Source organism: Balaenoptera musculus, chromosome 16 (genome assembly GCF_009873245.2).
Source record: "Balaenoptera musculus isolate JJ_BM4_2016_0621 chromosome 16, mBalMus1.pri.v3, whole genome shotgun sequence".
Classification (NCBI taxonomy): domain Eukaryota; kingdom Metazoa; phylum Chordata; class Mammalia; order Artiodactyla; family Balaenopteridae; genus Balaenoptera; species Balaenoptera musculus.
The window spans coordinates 32,384,706-32,402,159 of record NC_045800.1 but is presented as its reverse complement, the minus strand read 5'-3'; the positions used below and the strand labels follow the sequence as shown (position 1 = coordinate 32,402,159).

The following is a 17,454-nucleotide window of genomic DNA, read 5'->3' as shown; positions in this document are numbered from 1 at the left end:
AATTTAAGCACATATGCAAAACCCTGGACTGGGTGCTATGGAATATGGAAGGATGTGGATGGGGAGGAGGGAAAAAGAATTTGCAGTCAGACTCTACGTTGTGCATATGAGATAAATCACACTTGAAACTAGCAGTGCAAGGCATTAAGCAAGTGCCAAGCTATTTGTCACTTTGAGAGAAGAATTATGTTCTCAGAATTTGGAGGAGCTGGAAGGCTTTAAAGATTTAAGGTTTGAACTAGACCTTGAAGGATGAGCTGGGATAACTGTCTAGGCTAAGTAATAATCTCAAAAGTCAGAAAATCACTATTATCTTTTCCCACTCTCTTATTTCTTCAGGCTTTGATGGTCCTGAATGGATGAAGGGCCTAATGTAAAGGAGTGCAGGGTGCCTGACTTCGGCCTTGTCTCCAGGGTTTGTCACCCCCGGCAGATCTCTGCAGAGGCAGAGGCATTAACAGCAACATGGGAGCTTCTTGCTACAGACTGGCCTGGTATTATGGGCTATTATTGTCTTCAAAAACTGGGTGTATGAGCCACCCTGTTAAGGTCTTGAGCATAAGACTCTAGAAGCCATGTGTTCTTTAAGAATTTCCCCTGCCTCCTAGGACCAGAAGTGTCCTGAATTAGAAGACAGAGATTTATGCCCTTTGTAATCTTGATTGCTTAGCAAATGCAGTCGGGCACTTAGGGTCAGTTAAATATGATGAATTTTTCTTAACTCCAACTTTTCTCCTTCTCGGAGCTACTTTAGGTTGTCTGGCAATGTTCCCATATAACGGTGGCCGTCTGAAGAAGCGTAGGCATTTCCCTTCCTTTATTATTATTTTTTTCAAGTTCTGGAACCAGCAGTCAGTTCTCCTTCCTGCCCTCCCTTGGCCCCAGAGTTTCTGACTTCTCTCCAGAGACACTTATTTGGAAACTTTTTGAGCCAGTGGGGAATCAACTTAGAGGCTTTTTTTCTTTTAGACCAATGGGAATATTGTGTGTCATGGATGAAAAGATTTGAGTACTACCAGTATCACACTGAGTCTATATAACAAGGCTGTTTCCATGTCTTGGCCCACAGCCTGAGTTAACTTTGCTTTGCTGGATGTAGAGACAATGAATTCTGTTTGAACAAGAAATCATGTGTAACAAATGCTTTTACAAAACCATGTCCTTTTAGCAGTTACTTTAGTAAAGATGTCCTTCAGCAAGGGGTTTCGGTACAACAGATGCATTTAAACACCTATACAATGCTTAACAACATAATTTTAAAAATATACTTCTAATTTTAGAATAGTTTTGATTTACAGAAAAGTTGTAAAGATAGTACAGAAAGTTCTCATATACTCCATGCCCAGTTTCCCCTGTTAACATCTTAAATTAGTGTGATAGATTGTTATAATTAGCCACTTACCCTTGCCTGTCTGTAACCTTCCACTCCAACAGTGAGAACCCTGACTCCTACTGTCATCTATTTACATAATTGTCCAATTCCAGTATACATATGTAGTGGTCTCAGAATTATGAACCTGTATCCCCATGGGAAACAGCTTCATCAAATAGAGTAATATGTTTTTGTATAGTTCCTTTTGCCTTTAGTCTTACAAACTTTACTCATTTCCAAAGTGACTCAGGTCAGTACACTTTCCCCTACTCCCTTCAATGAGGCTCTTTCATACATTCGTAATACAGTTAGATTCTTTTGTCACAATCAACATTCCATTCAGGGATCCCTTAACCTCATGGATGATTTTTTTAAAAACTGTGTACATTAAGGTTCATTCTTTGTCCTTTAAATATCTATAGGTTATGAATATTGTCACGTTTACATTGGCATTGCAGTATCATACTGAATAGTTTCACACTCTAAAAAGTCCCCTGAGCTTCACCTATTCAGACCTCCCTCCACCCCAGTGAATCTCAGGCAGCCACTGATCTGTTTACCATCTCTATTTAAATTTAACATTTAAAAAATATGTTAAAATTAAAAATTTTTTTTAAATAGTTGGGGCTTTTATAAATCGATTGGACTTTCATAGATAGTGAGTACTTTCTTTGGAAATGAATGTCTTTGACCTTAAAGATGTTATAGCTGTTATCAGTTATTATACCTGAAACTCATGGATCTGGGGCCTGCCTCTTGAGTAGCAATACAATTTTATCATTTTTTAATGAAGGGACACTTCACTCATTATGTCTGCAAACCTCTGAGACATTTAGAGGAATCAGGGCACCTGAAGTGGGGGTAGAAGGATGAAGGAGGTAAAGGGGATGTTTCAACAGAAAATGCAAGAGATTTCAGCTAATGCAGAGGAAGTAAGTGGTAGTTGTAGTTCAAATAAGAGTGGTTATGAATCAGTTGTGAAATACTTGACGTAAACCAAGATAATGCCTACACAACACAGACTTCATCAAGTACTGGGATCAGGTTAGGCATTTACCTGCAGTTCAGGACCTTTATTTCAATTCTGCACACTCCTTATTGAGTGTCTGCTGTGCTTGACTTTGCTGTGCTATGTGCTCTAAGCGTGCCTTCTTCTGGTGTAACTGTTTGGTCACATACTTCCACTTTGGAAGAGCTGGCTATTCTGCAACATTCAAGGACTTCCCCTAACTCAGAGTTCAGGGCATTCCTTCCTGACTACCAAGGCCACTTGCTTATCCTGGAACAACAAAGGCATGGGTGACACTTGGTCATACTTCACCCCCCAATCCCCTCTCTCAGCATGTCCCTAGTCCCACAGTTGCTGTTGAATATGTAGGATCACATTAAATTTGGGGAAGGGAGGTGGAGAGGTACTATGTGCTGTAGGAGGGAAGGGACTTCTGTTCTCATTCCCTTCAGTTGCCCTGGGGTTACTTCTGAAAAATAAATGGAAGATATTGGAGGGGGAGAAAGTAAGGGACACAAGAAGAGAAGACAATGTTTTATTTAATCTGAACCATATACCTAGCATATAAGTGAAGAGGAAAGGAACTCAAACTTGTTGAGTGCCAACTATGTGCTAGGGTCTCTGTTGGGATTTCTTACACATTTATTTCCCCCTTTTCCCTACAATGACTCTATGAAGTAGATTTTTTTTTAAATCTTTATTTCACAGATAAACTGAGGTTCAAAGAGGCTCACTAACTTGTCTAATTTACACAGTGAAGATTCAAACCTAGATCTCCTTAACTCTAAAACCCTGGCAGCACATTAAAATCACCTGAGCCCTTTTATGAGAAATCCTTACCTGAACCCCAGACCAAATTCCAATCTCTGAGGGTAGGGATGGGCATTAGCATTTTTAAAGCACCCGCAGTGATTACGTATAATGTATAATGTGCAGGTAGGGTTGAGAACCATGGCTCTGCTCCGAGAGACAGTGCCTTTCCTACTCCTCTCCTAAAAGAGGGGAAGGGGCATTTTCTGAACCAGTGTGCATTCTAAGTACTCTCAGAGTACTTTTATATCCACCCCATGCCCTATTTCCTATCCCTCACAGGGGTTTTTATCATCCCTAAATACCTGTAAGCAGGCAGGTGGAGTGGGGGCAGAGGTTATTACTGATGGTAGAGAACTACAAATATGATTGAGTTAATCTAAATAATTTTTTTTTGATAAGACGTGCATGTGGTGCTGATAGATTGTCAAAGTACAATGTCAAATAGTGTCAAGAAAATTTGATATGATTTTCAAAAGGTGCTGGCAAATTTTGTTTGTTGAGTGTTCATACACCAAATACCAAAGAGTACTGACTTAGTTTATAGCAGGTGTAAGAAGATGGGGTTGGGTGTGTTCCTGGTGGAAAAAAAAAATCTATGAATTCCTGAGATTAGATTTGTTAATTGCCATACAACATTTAACATGTTTCTTGAAGTATGATTTATCATGCCTCTGACATCCCTGTCAATGATAAAACCCCATCCTTTTGAAGTCTCCTTTTAGCCTTGAAACCAACCATGAGTAAGACCCGTTTAAATAATATCAAAAGGACATAAATAACCACACAGCTCATTCCCCCAGGTCTTCACTAAATTATTACCTTCTACCCCTGGGAAGTCCCGACATATATACACTATTGATACTATGTATAAAATAGGTAACTAATGAGAATCTACTATATAGCTCAGGGAACTCTACTCACTGCTCTGTGGTGATCTAAATGGGAAGGAAATCCAAAAAAGAGGGGATATATGTATATGTATAGCTGATTCACTTTGCTGTACAGTAGAAACTAATACAAAATACATATTGTAAACATATATTGTAAAGCAACTATACTCCAATAAAAATTAATTAAATAAAAAAAGAGTAAAAAATTTTTTTACCACAATAGGACAGATATCAAACCAATATTATTAGAAATGGAGTCTAAACTGGCTCTGGAGAAGGCATCCACTGGATTTTCATTTAGTATAATTAGTTTTTATTATAAATGGCAAATGCGCTAAATCTGAAACCTTTAGTAAGGTGAAGAAAGAGTATTGTACAGACTCAGATTTATTAAAGCACCAAAATTTTTATTTATTTATTTTTTGGGGCCGCACCATGCGGCTTGTGGGATCTTAGTTCCCTGACCGGGGATCGAATCCATGCCCCCTGCACTGGAAGCGCAGAGTCTTAACCACTGGACCACCAGGGCAGTCCAGCACCAAATATTTATTGAGCACATACTATGCTGCTGAGCACTGTGCAGATAACAGAGATGCCTAAACTAAAAAAAGCCCCTGCCTTTATTGAAGTATGATTAAAAGTATAATGGAGAATATATGTTATATATAGAGTCAAAAACAATCTTTATTGGTCACAAATTTAATCGCTTATGGTATATTTGGAAGAAAAATGTCTTATGGTACAATTGGCTTTAGATACCAACTCTCATGCTGAAGAAACAGTGTAGAAAAAGCATGAACTAGGAATCAGTGAAATCAGATTTATGTTCTGCTTTGCTGCTGTTTATTAACTCAACCATTTATCAAAAATTTATTGAGAGCCTACACCGTGGGAGAAACTATATTAAGTGCTGGAGAGCATGGTAGCAACCAGCTCCCTGCTCTCAATGTGAACGTGAACTTGTAGCTTAACATCTCCACACCTCTATCCTTGCTTAGACTAGACGTCCGAGGTCTCTTTCAAATCTAAAATGCTAAGGTTTGTGACAGCCTTGTGGAGGGAGAAGCTGCCCAGACAGGCAGCCCTGGGACTTGGGAACTTACCTTCCTCTCTGAGGGTTGGCTCTTGTCCTGGTTTCAAAATAACTTCATATACACAGTTTTAAAATGTTTTGGTCAGTTTCTTATCTGCATTTGGGTCATGTTGGCAAAGCCTGGGTGTGGCAATTCTTGCTCATAAGACTTCAGAGGTAGGAGTTCAAGGTTTGGAAAAGGTAGACAACTTGCATTAGTACAGCTAGACAGCTGTTCCCAGCGAGCAGCCTCCCCTGCCGTCCCACCCTGCCTTCTGACGGATACCACGGTTTCTGTCGCCACAGCGTCTTTCGCTAGGGTGACCCGTTGCTCTTCTGGTGTAATGAGCCTCGAAAAGGGATTGCTCATCAGGGGACCAGAAGTGATCGGATTTATGGGGCTGGAAGAATTGTTCTTGGGTCCCACAGTTTTTCCGGTAGGTATCAAGGTAACAAGTTTCTTGTTATCTTGCTTCAAAATTGCAAAAAGTAAATGGCTTTTTTTTTTTTTTTTTGCTTGCAGCCAAGATATACTTTTCAAGGGGAAAAATGGATTTCTGTAACAAAGGGAGAGGGAAAGAGCTGAAGAGAGATATCTGAACATACATTGTTTCAAGATACAAAAGATTGCAACCCGGGGAAGCTTTAGGGGAATGAGCTGTTGGACTTCTCGGCCAGTCTGTCCTTTCAATGAAAAAGGCATAGGGTTTGAGGTTCCTTCCGAAACGGGGCAGGCTAATTTAGCCCCTCCCACGAGCCCGAGGGTCTGTTATATCTCTGTTCCTTGAGTACCTCTCTCACTGAGACCGACCACAGCAAGCAGAGGCTGAAAAATAAAGAGCAAAGAGGAAGAAAACAAAAGCTGCCAATTATGGAAGATAGAAGGGGTAAGAGCAAAATTGATTTGATCTGAATCCTTAAGAACAAACAAAAAAAAAAAAAAAAAGGAAAAAAGAAAACCAAAAGCCCGGACCAAAAGCAAGTACTTGAAAGAGCAAGAGGCAAAAAGCCCTAAATACACTTTCCCACCCTCTCCTTCTGAGAGGAGGCAGAGAAAAAACTTTGGGAAACATTTTAGGAAGCCAAGCTCCGGGGTTAGAGTCAAGGGTGGCTCCTGAGCAAGCGGGAGCAGCTCATGAATATTCATTAGCAATTGGTATTCAGATCTGGTTTTTTAGAGGGAAAAGACTTCTTCCGTCCCCTCGCAGTTTAGGAGGCAGCTGCCTCATTTACAGTCCAGAGTCGTCTTGCTTCGGGTCAGTACCTCATTGAGTTTGCTTGAAGATGCTGGGCTCTGTGTGTAGATTTGCCTTGTTCTCGAATTTCCTGTGTGCTTTCCTGTTGTGAAATTAGCAAAGGCTTCTCTGCCTGGAATTAGACAGAGAAGTTAATGTGGCAAGAGCCTGTCACAACAGGACCTGAGAGTATGTCTTGCAAAAGACTAAACTTTTCTTGGGAGGTGTGGGGGAGTGTGCATGGGTGTGGGGAGGGAGGGAAGGGGTATAGGTACGAAGAACAGTTTTATCTTAAAAAAGCAAGGCTTATCGGACGGACTATATTTAGATTTTGTCTAAAAACTGCGAGAGCAGCCTGGATTGTACAGATGGTGTGTGGTCTCTGTCTTTTACCTCTTTTGGGCATTTTCTGCCAGGACAGAGAGCCAGCTGCTTGCCAGCCCGTGGGAGCCAGGAAGAATGTCTGCAGCAGTGTGGTTGTGTAGGGTTGCAAACCTTCATCAGCTCTGGTCTCTAATATCCCCACATGTTTTTATCACATAGAACGTGGAGGAATGGGCTGAGTAGTCAGTAGAGTTCTTAATAATGACAGTAATGATAGCTGTTAATGTTTTCGTCTTTACTCTGTGCTGGGAGCTATTCTAAGCGTATTACACGTGTTACTTATTCCTCACAGCAATTTATAAGGTGAGTGCTATCATTATCATCCCCATTTCCCAGATGATGGAGTTGAGGTAGTGAGAGAGCAGCTTACCTTGGGATCACACAGTAAGTGGTGAATTTGAATGCAGGCGACGGACGCAGGGTCCGAGGGTCTATTTCCCTACCCTGTCGCTCCACTTCAGAGTCTCTTGTTACTGCTCCGACGTTGTTGATTTGGGTTTGCAAATCTTTGAAGCTACTGGGGAAATGATACTGGTGAAATCTCAAGTCTGGGAAGGAATTTGTGCTTTGCTATCAAGTTTACATGCATTTTTCCCATTTGGTGCCCGTGGCCATTCTCTGTGGTAGGGCCCAGGTATTGTTGTTATTGCCTTTTACAAAAGGGAGAGACTGAAGCCAGAAGGGGTTAGATGACAGGAATCACACAGCTAGTTTTCAAAAGTCCAAAGCAGACTAGAAATCCCCTGCCTCTGGTTTCCCTTCTAACCTGCAGATCGAGCTGAGTCATCTCTGAACTTCTGTCCCCACCCCCAGACACTTTCAGTTCCTCAAGGGACTTGGGGAACTTCTTTCCTCCCTTCCAGATTGTTTCAAGACACTTGCCTCTGCCTTGAAGGCTGATTTGGCCCTCTCCTCCTCCTTTAGTCTGGAACCAAGCTGCTCGAGTTTGAATCCCAGCTCCACCCTTTCCTGTGAGCCTCAGTCTCCTAATCTGTAAAATGAAGAGAATAATGTTATCTACCTAACAGGGTTGTTGTAAGGACTAAATGAGGGATTCATGCAGGGTTCTCAGAACAGGGCCTGATGTATATAATATGTGCTCAATAAATGTTAGCTGTTGCAATCACTCCTTCAAGCCTCATCTTGATTGTTAGTCCCTCCTTTAAGCCTTCTCCAGCCCTTTGAGCCTTATAGTAGCCTTATATTGGATGTTTCTACAATACCTCACCACTTACACCTAAGGTGGCACTTGTCATACTTGTCCATATTCCTGCCTTCTGCATCGCTTCCCAACCTTCCCCTGACTATAATTTCTTTATTTACCTTTGGATCTGCAGTGTCTAGCACAGTGTTTAACACATAATGGGCACTCAATAAATATTTAGTAAGCTAAGTAATATTATCTTAGTTGATGTTCATCTAAGCGTCAGTAGGCTGGTTTAAAAGGGGACCTTTGAGTTTGCAGTGGAGTCCTGCTGGTACAAACAGCTCTTTTGTGCAATATGTAAAGACATCCCTCTAAGTGAATACTCTGAAAAACAAAATGCATCTCTTCTAGGTGGGTGACCTTCAGAGCTGATGTGACCCTATGCTAGGGCACCCCGTTTGGCCCGTCCAGCTCTGGCTGAACTTCAGCCCCCAGTCCCCTTTCAGCCGAGAACCAAACTGGAGATTTCAGATGCCTCATAGCACAACTTCACTATCTCTGAACAGAACATCTGGTTCCAGAAATAGTGTCCTGCCAGCCCCATTTTATAGCGACCAACCTCGTAGTCTGAGACAACAATATACTCTGGTAATAGAAGAAAAACAAACACCACAGAGGTTGGCCCTGGATAAAATCATAAAGTACATTAAATTTGTTTCCAACACCCTCCCTTTCCTTTTCTTGGCATACCTTCAAACCCGTTTGACAAATATTATTGTGTCTTCCATTTGTAAGTCCCTATGCCAGATGTGTGGGATATAAACAGTTTGCTCACAGTCTAGTGAGGAAGGCAGACATATATACAACCAACTCTAATTGAAACCAGACTCTGTGAAGTGCTAATAATCATAGCTAACATTGGTTTTTTATTATGTGCAAGGCACTGTAATTTTTATACATACATCTGGCATTGTCTCATGTCATCTTCCCAAAAAAACCTATGATAGAGATTTCTGCATCTTACAGCTGTGGAGGGAAGTTACTTGGCCAACGTCATCCAGATAGTAATAGGCAAAGGGGGGAATTTAGACCAATATAGTTAGGCTGCAAAGCTTGGGTTCCTAATAGTTAAGTTCTCCTACCTCCCTAAGAGCCATAATAGAAGTTTAAGGAAAATCCCATGAGAAACAGAACAGGGATTGATGATTTGGGGGAAAACTTCTCAAAGGATGGAACACTTTAGTTGGACCTAGAAAGACGAGTAGAGTCTGGTGCCCACAATAAGCCCTTCCAAATCCCAGCAGTGTTTAAAGACCTTTCTCTCTCTTTTACCAAAACTGCAGCCTAGATTTAAGAATAAAAAGCTTTTTTCACTTTTTTCCAGGTTCCAAGTAGGGAACCTATTTACATGTTCATCCTGGAGATTTGCAGGCAGAAGTCCAAAGTTTCGCCTGGACTATGAGTTTGGGATTACCAGTCCTGTAATCTAATAAACCTTTACAAAGTCAACAGGTGCATATTAAATGATTTCTTTAATCATGATTGTCTTGCATGGTCATTGGGCACATGTGGTAAACAGTTTTTACAAATGGCAGTGATTGGTCTTGCTTTTACTTGGCCAAACCATATTTTAAGAGTATTTTCTCCCTTGTGTTGTCTTTATGGTTGCTTCTGCACTCCATAACCAGTGGTTGTGCCGAAGGGCATTAATGTTTTATTCCACCTGCCTATGCAGAGTGAAGGTGAGGACTGGGGCACATCCCATAGGGTCTGTTCCTTGTGAGCTCCATTCCCTGAAAAAGTTTGGAGGGAGGCCAAAGTTGAGGGTGAAGAATCATCAAACCTCTTGAAGGTTTGATGGAAGTGCAGATGAGCGGAGGCACTGGCTTTGTCTTGGTGAATGTGTGTGTGTGTTCTGAGGCAGTATTTCTTAAACTTCGATATGCATGTGCATCATTGGGGATCTTGTTAAAATGCAGATTCTGATCCCGCAACTCTGGAGTGAGGTCTGAGATTGTGCATTTCTAACAAGCTCCCAGGTGATAGTATTGCTGCCCCTGCATAGGCCACACTTCGACTAGCCATGTCATAGTGTCATTGCATGCCGTAGTGTCAGGGCTTATTTTGGTACCAAACAACCAAGCCCTCCCTTCCTCAGTGCTCCCCCCGCACCGCCCGCTCCTCTGAAGCTACCACTTTGAGTCACTGATCAGTTATGTCATTGCAGGATGATGGGAAACCTAATTCATGCATTCCTTTGTTCTTTCAGTAAACATATGTCCTAGAATTTTGCCATACAAGAAACAAATCTGAATCTTTATCACATACAATCTGTAATTGCACGTAAAGGCCCTGTGTTGGATTTCCTAAACATCTCCCACCTTTTCTCTATGGCTCCAATATTCCTTATGCTGCTTTCATTCCCTGCCTCCAACCTGAGAAGTACTGGAACAGAACATTTGGCTGCCCCAGAGCCCTTTGCTGGGTGTTTGGAGTGCCCGAGAGCTGGGGCTAGCAAGGATTCAGGACTCTGAGATGGGAGCAGCGTGCCAGGGGGCACTGTCTGCACTGCAGAAGTGAGGTGAGAATGATCCCAGACGCAAAGGAGGATAGTGAATGCAGAGAGGACCCATGGGATTTCTTTAGGTTTGGAAAATTGAGGGAATCATAAGGAAAAAAGAAGTCGTTGGAGTAGAGAAGGCAAGAGGGAGTTTGCCTAACATACTTCCATCCCACAGTTTTTGTGCTAGAGTGTCAAAATGAATTTAGAGACCCAGGAACAATGGCAGTACATGCCCTACGTAAAAAGGTGTTTCCTTCTGATCCATAAGGAGGATGTGGACAATTTCTTTCTGTCCGTGAAGATGTAAGTAATATGGCACATACTCATTAAAGAAGACATGAAATATGGATTAGAGGAGAGAAAAACAATCGCTCATGACGATATTTTGATGTATTTCCTTGTAGTTCCTTTTTCTATGCCTGGGTTGTTTCTCTTTTTTAGCACTTACTTGACTACAAGCTTGAAAAATTATGGGGTGGCATTGTGATTGTTAGGCTATACATACAGTTTTAAAGCCTGACTTTTAGTGTAGCAGTGAAGCACAAGTATTTTCCACCTTATAGCATAGTCTTCGTTAGCATAATTTTTATAGTCACATAGTTTTTTTTAACAGTGTCCCTGTTATTGAACATTTAGGTTGTTCCCATTTCCAATAAACATCTTTGTGAGTGAAGTTTTCCATATGTAGGGTTGCATGCTGAGGATAGAATCCCAGAAGTAGAATTACTGGATTAAAATTTGTAAATGTTTTTTAAAGTTCTTGATTACTATTAACAAGTTGCTTTACCAAAGGATGGACCCTTCATGCTCCCACAAGGAGTTCCTGTTTTGCTGCATCCCTGACAACTTAGGTGTTTTGTTTTGTTTTTTTCTTTAAATAATCGTGTCCGCTTTTATGTTGTTTTAGTTTGTTTAATTAGGTGAATTTGACATTTTTCACATAATGTGCTTCTTCTTTTGTATACTGTTTACATCCATTGCCTCTTTATTACTTATTGGATTTTATGTTTTAAATTAATTTATGTGAGCTCTTGATAAAATAAAGATATTCAGGTTTTTCTACTATATTTGCAACAGTTTTTCCAAAACCTTAGTGTTTTTATACAGAGACTTACAGCTATGAATAGATCCAATACATTTTTATCTGTGGTGTTATATTTTCAAAAAAGTTTGATATTGCATTTATTGTCTCTTTAACCCAGGATAATTTTTTTAAAGTTCCAAGTAATTGTCATTTTTGTTTAAACCATTAATTTTTATTAATTTTTCATTTTATTTCACAATGATTAGAGAATATGGCTTTAATATTTCTGAGGTTTCTTTGTACCTAAGAATGTAGTGAATTTTTATAAATGTGAACACTTGTGAATAAGATATATTGTGTTTTTAAGATATAAAATTGGATATTTGTAAATCTATCCAGTCATTTCAATTATATGGTAATCCCTCCTCAACCATAATATTCTCCTATGTGAAATTATAGTACATCTGCATTTACTTTTGTATACTTTTATTGTTACCTATGAGAATTTTCATTCCAGGAAAAAGAATGAGCTGTGAATAATTTTTTATTGTGGCTTATTAGAAAAGGGTGGGGGGCAGTGATAGAGAGTTGGGACTATAAAAGGAAGTAAAGTAGATGCAGAGAAGGAGTAAGTCAATAAAGTCTTGAGAAAGATGAAAGAAGATGAGATAAAGTTCTCAGCATCTTAGGCAGCTGAGCCTTGTATGGCTACATAACTTTAGGAAGTATTGTAGTATGGTGTGAGTGAAAATTACCTAGTCTTTCCCTCCCAAATAATCATGGCAGGTCCCAGGAGGCCAGAGCCAGGAGGTGGGTCTGGTTGGCAGGATATAGAAGGGGAGGGTCAGAATCTCTGAACTATAAAATTGAAACAGTATTGCTCAAGTGGATAAAGACTCAGACATATGCACAAAAGACATCTGAAGCAGTGTGTCATCAGCAAAATAACTTTTTAGGCACTGAACTGAAAAGGCAGGGTAGGGAGGACCCGAAAAGTTTCCAGTGAACAAAAGTTGGTAAATAGAAAGTAATAGTGCAGTACTCATATTTTCTAATTTAAGCTGTGTGAAATGTTCTTGATACCATCTTTTGCTTAATGTCTTCTTTTTTATTGCTTTATTTTGGTGTACTTACAAATAATCATTAGGGCTTTTTCATAGATTTATTTTCTTTTTCTTCTTTTTTGGTTGATATAGTAACAGTGGTAGGCTGCAAAGATTACAGCTCTGAATTCCCAGAATTTATGAATGTTACCTTATACGGAAAGAGTCTTTGCAGATGTGATTAAATTAAGGAATTTAAACTGGGGAGATCCTGGATAATCACAGATGGTCTTATAAGAGGGAGGAGGAGGGAGACCTGACACAGAAGAAGGCAACGCAACCATTGTAGCAAGATGCTGTGCTACTGGCTTTGAATATGGAGGAGTGGTCCACAAGCCAAGGAATGCAGAATGGGGAATGCATGGAATGCCATCAAGCAGATGGAAAAGGAAGAGTAGCCCTGCCCACACCTTGATTTCAGTCCAGTGAAATTGATTTCAGACTTTGGAACTTCAGAGCTGTAAGAGTAAATGTGTATTGTTTTAAGCCAATGGGTTTGTGGTAATTTGTTATGGCAGCTGTAGGAAACTAACACAGTAAGTGTTTAATACATGGAAGTGGTGATGGTTTAGTTAGTTAATCTACAGGTTTATAGTGTGTATTGAGCCACGTGTTGTTGCAGTCAACTTACAGATGTTAACTCAGTTCTCAAACAACTGTTTGAAGTTGATACTGTCCCTGTCTTACAAATGAGAAACCAAGGAATGAGTAGTTAAGTGCCCTACCTAAAGTCTCTCAATTGGTAAGTGCTGAGGTTGAGATTTGAACCCATAGTTGTTGATCTTACTATTATTTCGAGATACAATTCACATACCATATAATTAACCTGCTTAAAGTTTACAATTCATTGTTTTTAAACATAGTCACAGAATCGTGCGGCCATCACTACAATCAATTTTAGAACATTTTATCACCACAAGAGGAAACCCTGTACCCATTAGCATGAATTTAATTAACTTTAATATAGTTCTTTTCTCACTATGACTTTCCCCATTTTTGAGTTCTTAATTTTTGTTCCTGTCAAAATGATCTGGTGCATATGAAAGTAATTTTTTAGAAAGGGCATCAATGTGGTAAGAGAGTGACAACTTGTCTAAATATAGATAGCTTATCCCCCTCAAGTAATTGGAAATATTCCCCCATTGTCTTGAGAAGTTTGATGCTGTGAAGTACTTTGAGGACACTGTTTTTCAGCCTGAACATTTTTCTCTTCTCTATTCCTGACATTTTCACAGTGAGACAACTGAGTATAGACTTCCTTTCATTGATTTTGCTTAGAATATGGTAAACCCTTTTGATTTACAAATTCAGGACTTCTTTAGGGGCAAGAAAGATTTCTCTTTTCATAACTTTAATCAGTGCTCCTACTCTGTTCATTTGCTTTTCTTCTTCAGGGACCTATTATTTGGATCTCTTATCTCTGAACTTACTCCATCCGTTTATCTCTCCCTTTCTTCCCTCCCTCCCTCCCTCTCTCTCCTTCTTTCCCTCTCTCTCTCCTTTCTTCCTTCCTTCTTTCCTTTCCTTCCTTTATTTTCCTTTGTATTCTGACAATATTTTCCTAATATTCCCTACATCACTGATTCAGTTTTCCTTAATTTTTTCTAGTATAAACTTTCATTCAGCTACAGTATTTTTGGTTTCCATGAAATCTTTTATCCTAATCTGTTCTCTTCTCAGACCAACATCCTCTTGTATCTAACCAAAAAATAAGTAAAGTAAGATTTCCCTCTCTTTCCTGCATCATATCTATTTTGGAAGCAAGCTTTTCCTCTACCATTCTTTCTACTTATTGCAAAATTTATTTAATCTAAGGCCTTATCCTTGAAAGAAAAGAGATACCTTCTGTAGGGGTGCACAAATGAATGTATGTGTTTTTCATCTTATTCTAAAAAGAATTTAAGGAAGCACTGGGAGATCCCAGTTCAATGTTAGAGATGGGGAGTGCGTGGTCTACCCTTGGCTCCCTTAGATTCCGTTTGGACCCTAGAATAATGCAATCACCAAATGCAACATCCCCTTCTATGTGTGGGAAGACATCTCAGTCCTCTACCCAAAAAAGCTCACTCAGATCCAGGAAAGAAGGCAACAGTCCTGTTGCCATAGAGTCATGTTTCAGAGGATAGAGAGGCTACGGCTCTCAGGATTCTGTCAGTATTTTTGTCCAGAGGCGTAAAGGCATTCAGGAAGGACCCTTCTCTGGGCCCATTTTCTTGCTTTTGCCCCTTTCCCACTGAGAGCAAACCATTAAACTGCCGAGTGAGCTCCTGCTCCACCGCTTAGCACCTTGCCCAAGTAATGTCTTTTTTTGGAGATCAGTTCTAAGTCTCTTTATACTCATGGTAGAGTAAGGTTATCAGTTCACAGAGGCAAAAATAAACACACAAACAAGCAAAACAAAGCAAGACAAAACAACAAACCCAGGACTTCCCAAAGAGTTCCCTGTGCCCCTCCCGTCACACCGTGCTTCTCTTCTCCCACAGTGCGCTTTTGTTGATCCCAAGTTAATGAGTGTTAGGTGGGCCAGCTGAGGCCTCTGCTTACTTGCCCCTGGTCATGCTGCCTTGTCTCAGAAGAGGTGATGCTGGCCGTTAGTGTCATTTCTTAATGCTAATGCACTGACGTTTCATTTGAGGAAAAAATATCATTTCTTTTAGGATACAGATATAGATTTTCACAAGAATGTGGGAGAGTGTGGCAAAGTATTTTCACTTATGCTGTCATCATACTTAGTGGTCATAAGACTTGGCTCTGTGAGATCACTCTGGCAGGAATGAACCAAGAAGTTGGTGAGCAATGGGAAGAGACTAGTATTGGGCTTTTGCAATAGTCCAGTAGGTGAGAGATGATGGGGACCTGTACTAAGGCATTGATGGTGGGTGGATGGGGGAGAGGGATGGATGAGAGGAGCTGGATTTAAACAATATTTATGAGGTAGAGTTTGAGGTAGAGGGCTAGGTGGTTTGTTGGGAGGGAAGGAGAAGGAGATGTTAAGATTTATTTTCAAGTTTAGCTTTAGATGATTGGATTAATATTTATGAATAAGACTGGGAATGAGGGAGGGAGAGTGGATTTGGCAGGGGAGGAGGGAGATAATAAGTTCATCCTGGCACATCCTGGCACATGCTAAATATGAGATGTTTATAAGATATCAAGGCAGAGATATTCTGTTGGTTGCTGGAAATGTGGATGTAGAGCTTGGAGAGGTCTGGCCAAAATCAAGAGATAATGGGAGTTAGAGTTGGAGCATGGAGTCAATAGTTGAAAATATGAGCATTTAAAATATGAGTCACCCTGGAAAGTATAGGGAATGATTGTTATACAGCAGAAACTAACACAACATTGTAAGGCAATTATACTCCAATAAAGATGTTAAAAAATAAAAAATAAAACAACAATTATACTTAAAAAAGAAAAGAAAAGAAAAGAAAGTATAGGGAATGAAAACAGAAGAGATGAAGACTGGAACCCAAGGGAACACCAACAATAAAGGGATGGGAAAAGAAATGCCTTAAGAAGAGAGATTCAGAAAGAAAACCTAAAAAGGTAAGAGAAAGCCAAGGAGAGTCTGAACCCAGTAGCCAAGGGAGAGTGTGTTTTGAGACCAAAGTTTCTAGAAGAAGTGCCAAAGCTGCAGATTAGACGAGAAAGAGAATGGGAAGAGGTATCGTATTTTCTATTCTTCTAGCACCTCCCACCCCTACCCTCTACTCCTGCCCCACAGTATAATGTTTTTGGGAATTGGGATGCACTTTATAATATTTCCTACCCACAGACCCTTAATCCCTCCAGCAGAAACCCTTAAAACTCTAATGGCACATTTTACAGTGGAAGAGATGTGGTGATTGGGTTTGAGAATTTGGAGCTTATAAATATCGTTGGTGAAAACAGACTTAGTAGAATATTAAGAGGTTAAACAGCAGAAGTTAAGAAAGTAGGAACATTGAGCTTATTAGATAACTCAAGAAGTGAGGTGGTGGAGGGAAAGAGAGAGCTGACGTGAGGGATGAGTTGGATCAAGGGAAGAATGTTGCAGACTAGAGTGGACTTGATTATGTTTGAAGGATAAGAACCAACAGGGGGGATTCCCTGGCGGTCCAGTGGTTTAGGACTCCGTGCTTTCACCGCCAGACCCAGGTTCAATCCCTGGTCAGGAAACTAAGATCCTGCAAGCTGCACGGTGCAGCCAAAAAAAAAAAAAAAAAAAAAAGAGCCAATGGAAGGAAGATGGACTCATTCATTAACAATTAACAAATATTTATTGAGCAAAGAGTATATGTCACGCACTGTTCTAGGCACTGAGGATACAGTGGAAAGCAAAACAAAATCCTTGACTTCACAGGGTTTATGTTCTGGGTGGAGGGGTGGGGTGAGGGCAGACAGATAATTAGCAAAAAAAAAAAAGTAAGATGTATGGTATGTTAGTGATAAGTACTAAGAAAAAATCAAAGCAGGAAAGGGAGTTGAGAAGTATTGGGAGGTTACAATTTTACATAAGGTGGTAAAATAGAAGGTGATTGGGAAGAAAGACCTTAAAGAGGTAAAGAAGTCCAGCATGTGGCTCTCTCTGGGAAGAATGTTCCAGGTGGCGAGGTCAGCAAATACAAAGTCCTGCAGAGAAATTAAGTGTTTAAGGAAGAACAAAGAAGCCAGTGTGGCTGAGTTGAAGAGAGGTGACAAGGAGGTGAGAGCTGAGGGACTTCCCTGGCTGTCCAGTGGTTAAGGCTCCATGCTTCAAATGCAGGGGGTGTGGGTTCAATTCCTGGTCAGGGAATAAGATCCCACATGCCGTGTGGCCAAAAAAAAGGAAAAAAAAATGCAGGAGGTGAGAGCTGAGAGGTG

The 17,454-nt window shown here is 40.4% G+C and overlaps 1 protein-coding gene across 8 annotated transcripts in view; it reads left to right on the top strand.

Moving 5' to 3' along the window:
• ENTPD1 (ectonucleoside triphosphate diphosphohydrolase 1) overlaps positions 1-17,454 on the top strand; it is a 117,360-nt gene that overhangs the window by 18,998 nt on the left and 80,908 nt on the right. Inside the window, exon 1 of one of the 8 annotated variants that reach the window (XM_036829463.1) lies at positions 5,193-5,593. The exons of 2 other annotated variants lie outside the window; for them this stretch is intronic. Coding sequence is in view for 1 of the 6 variants with exons in the window: in XM_036829459.1 (XP_036685354.1) it covers positions 6,028-6,043 (16 nt within the window). In the remaining 5 variants the exon portion in view is untranslated. Of the gene's footprint in view, positions 1-5,192; positions 5,594-5,956; positions 6,044-6,150; positions 6,413-17,454 lie in introns of those variants that run through there. 5 more of the 8 variants (XM_036829467.1, XM_036829459.1, XM_036829464.1 and 2 more) reach the window with 5 other exon arrangements.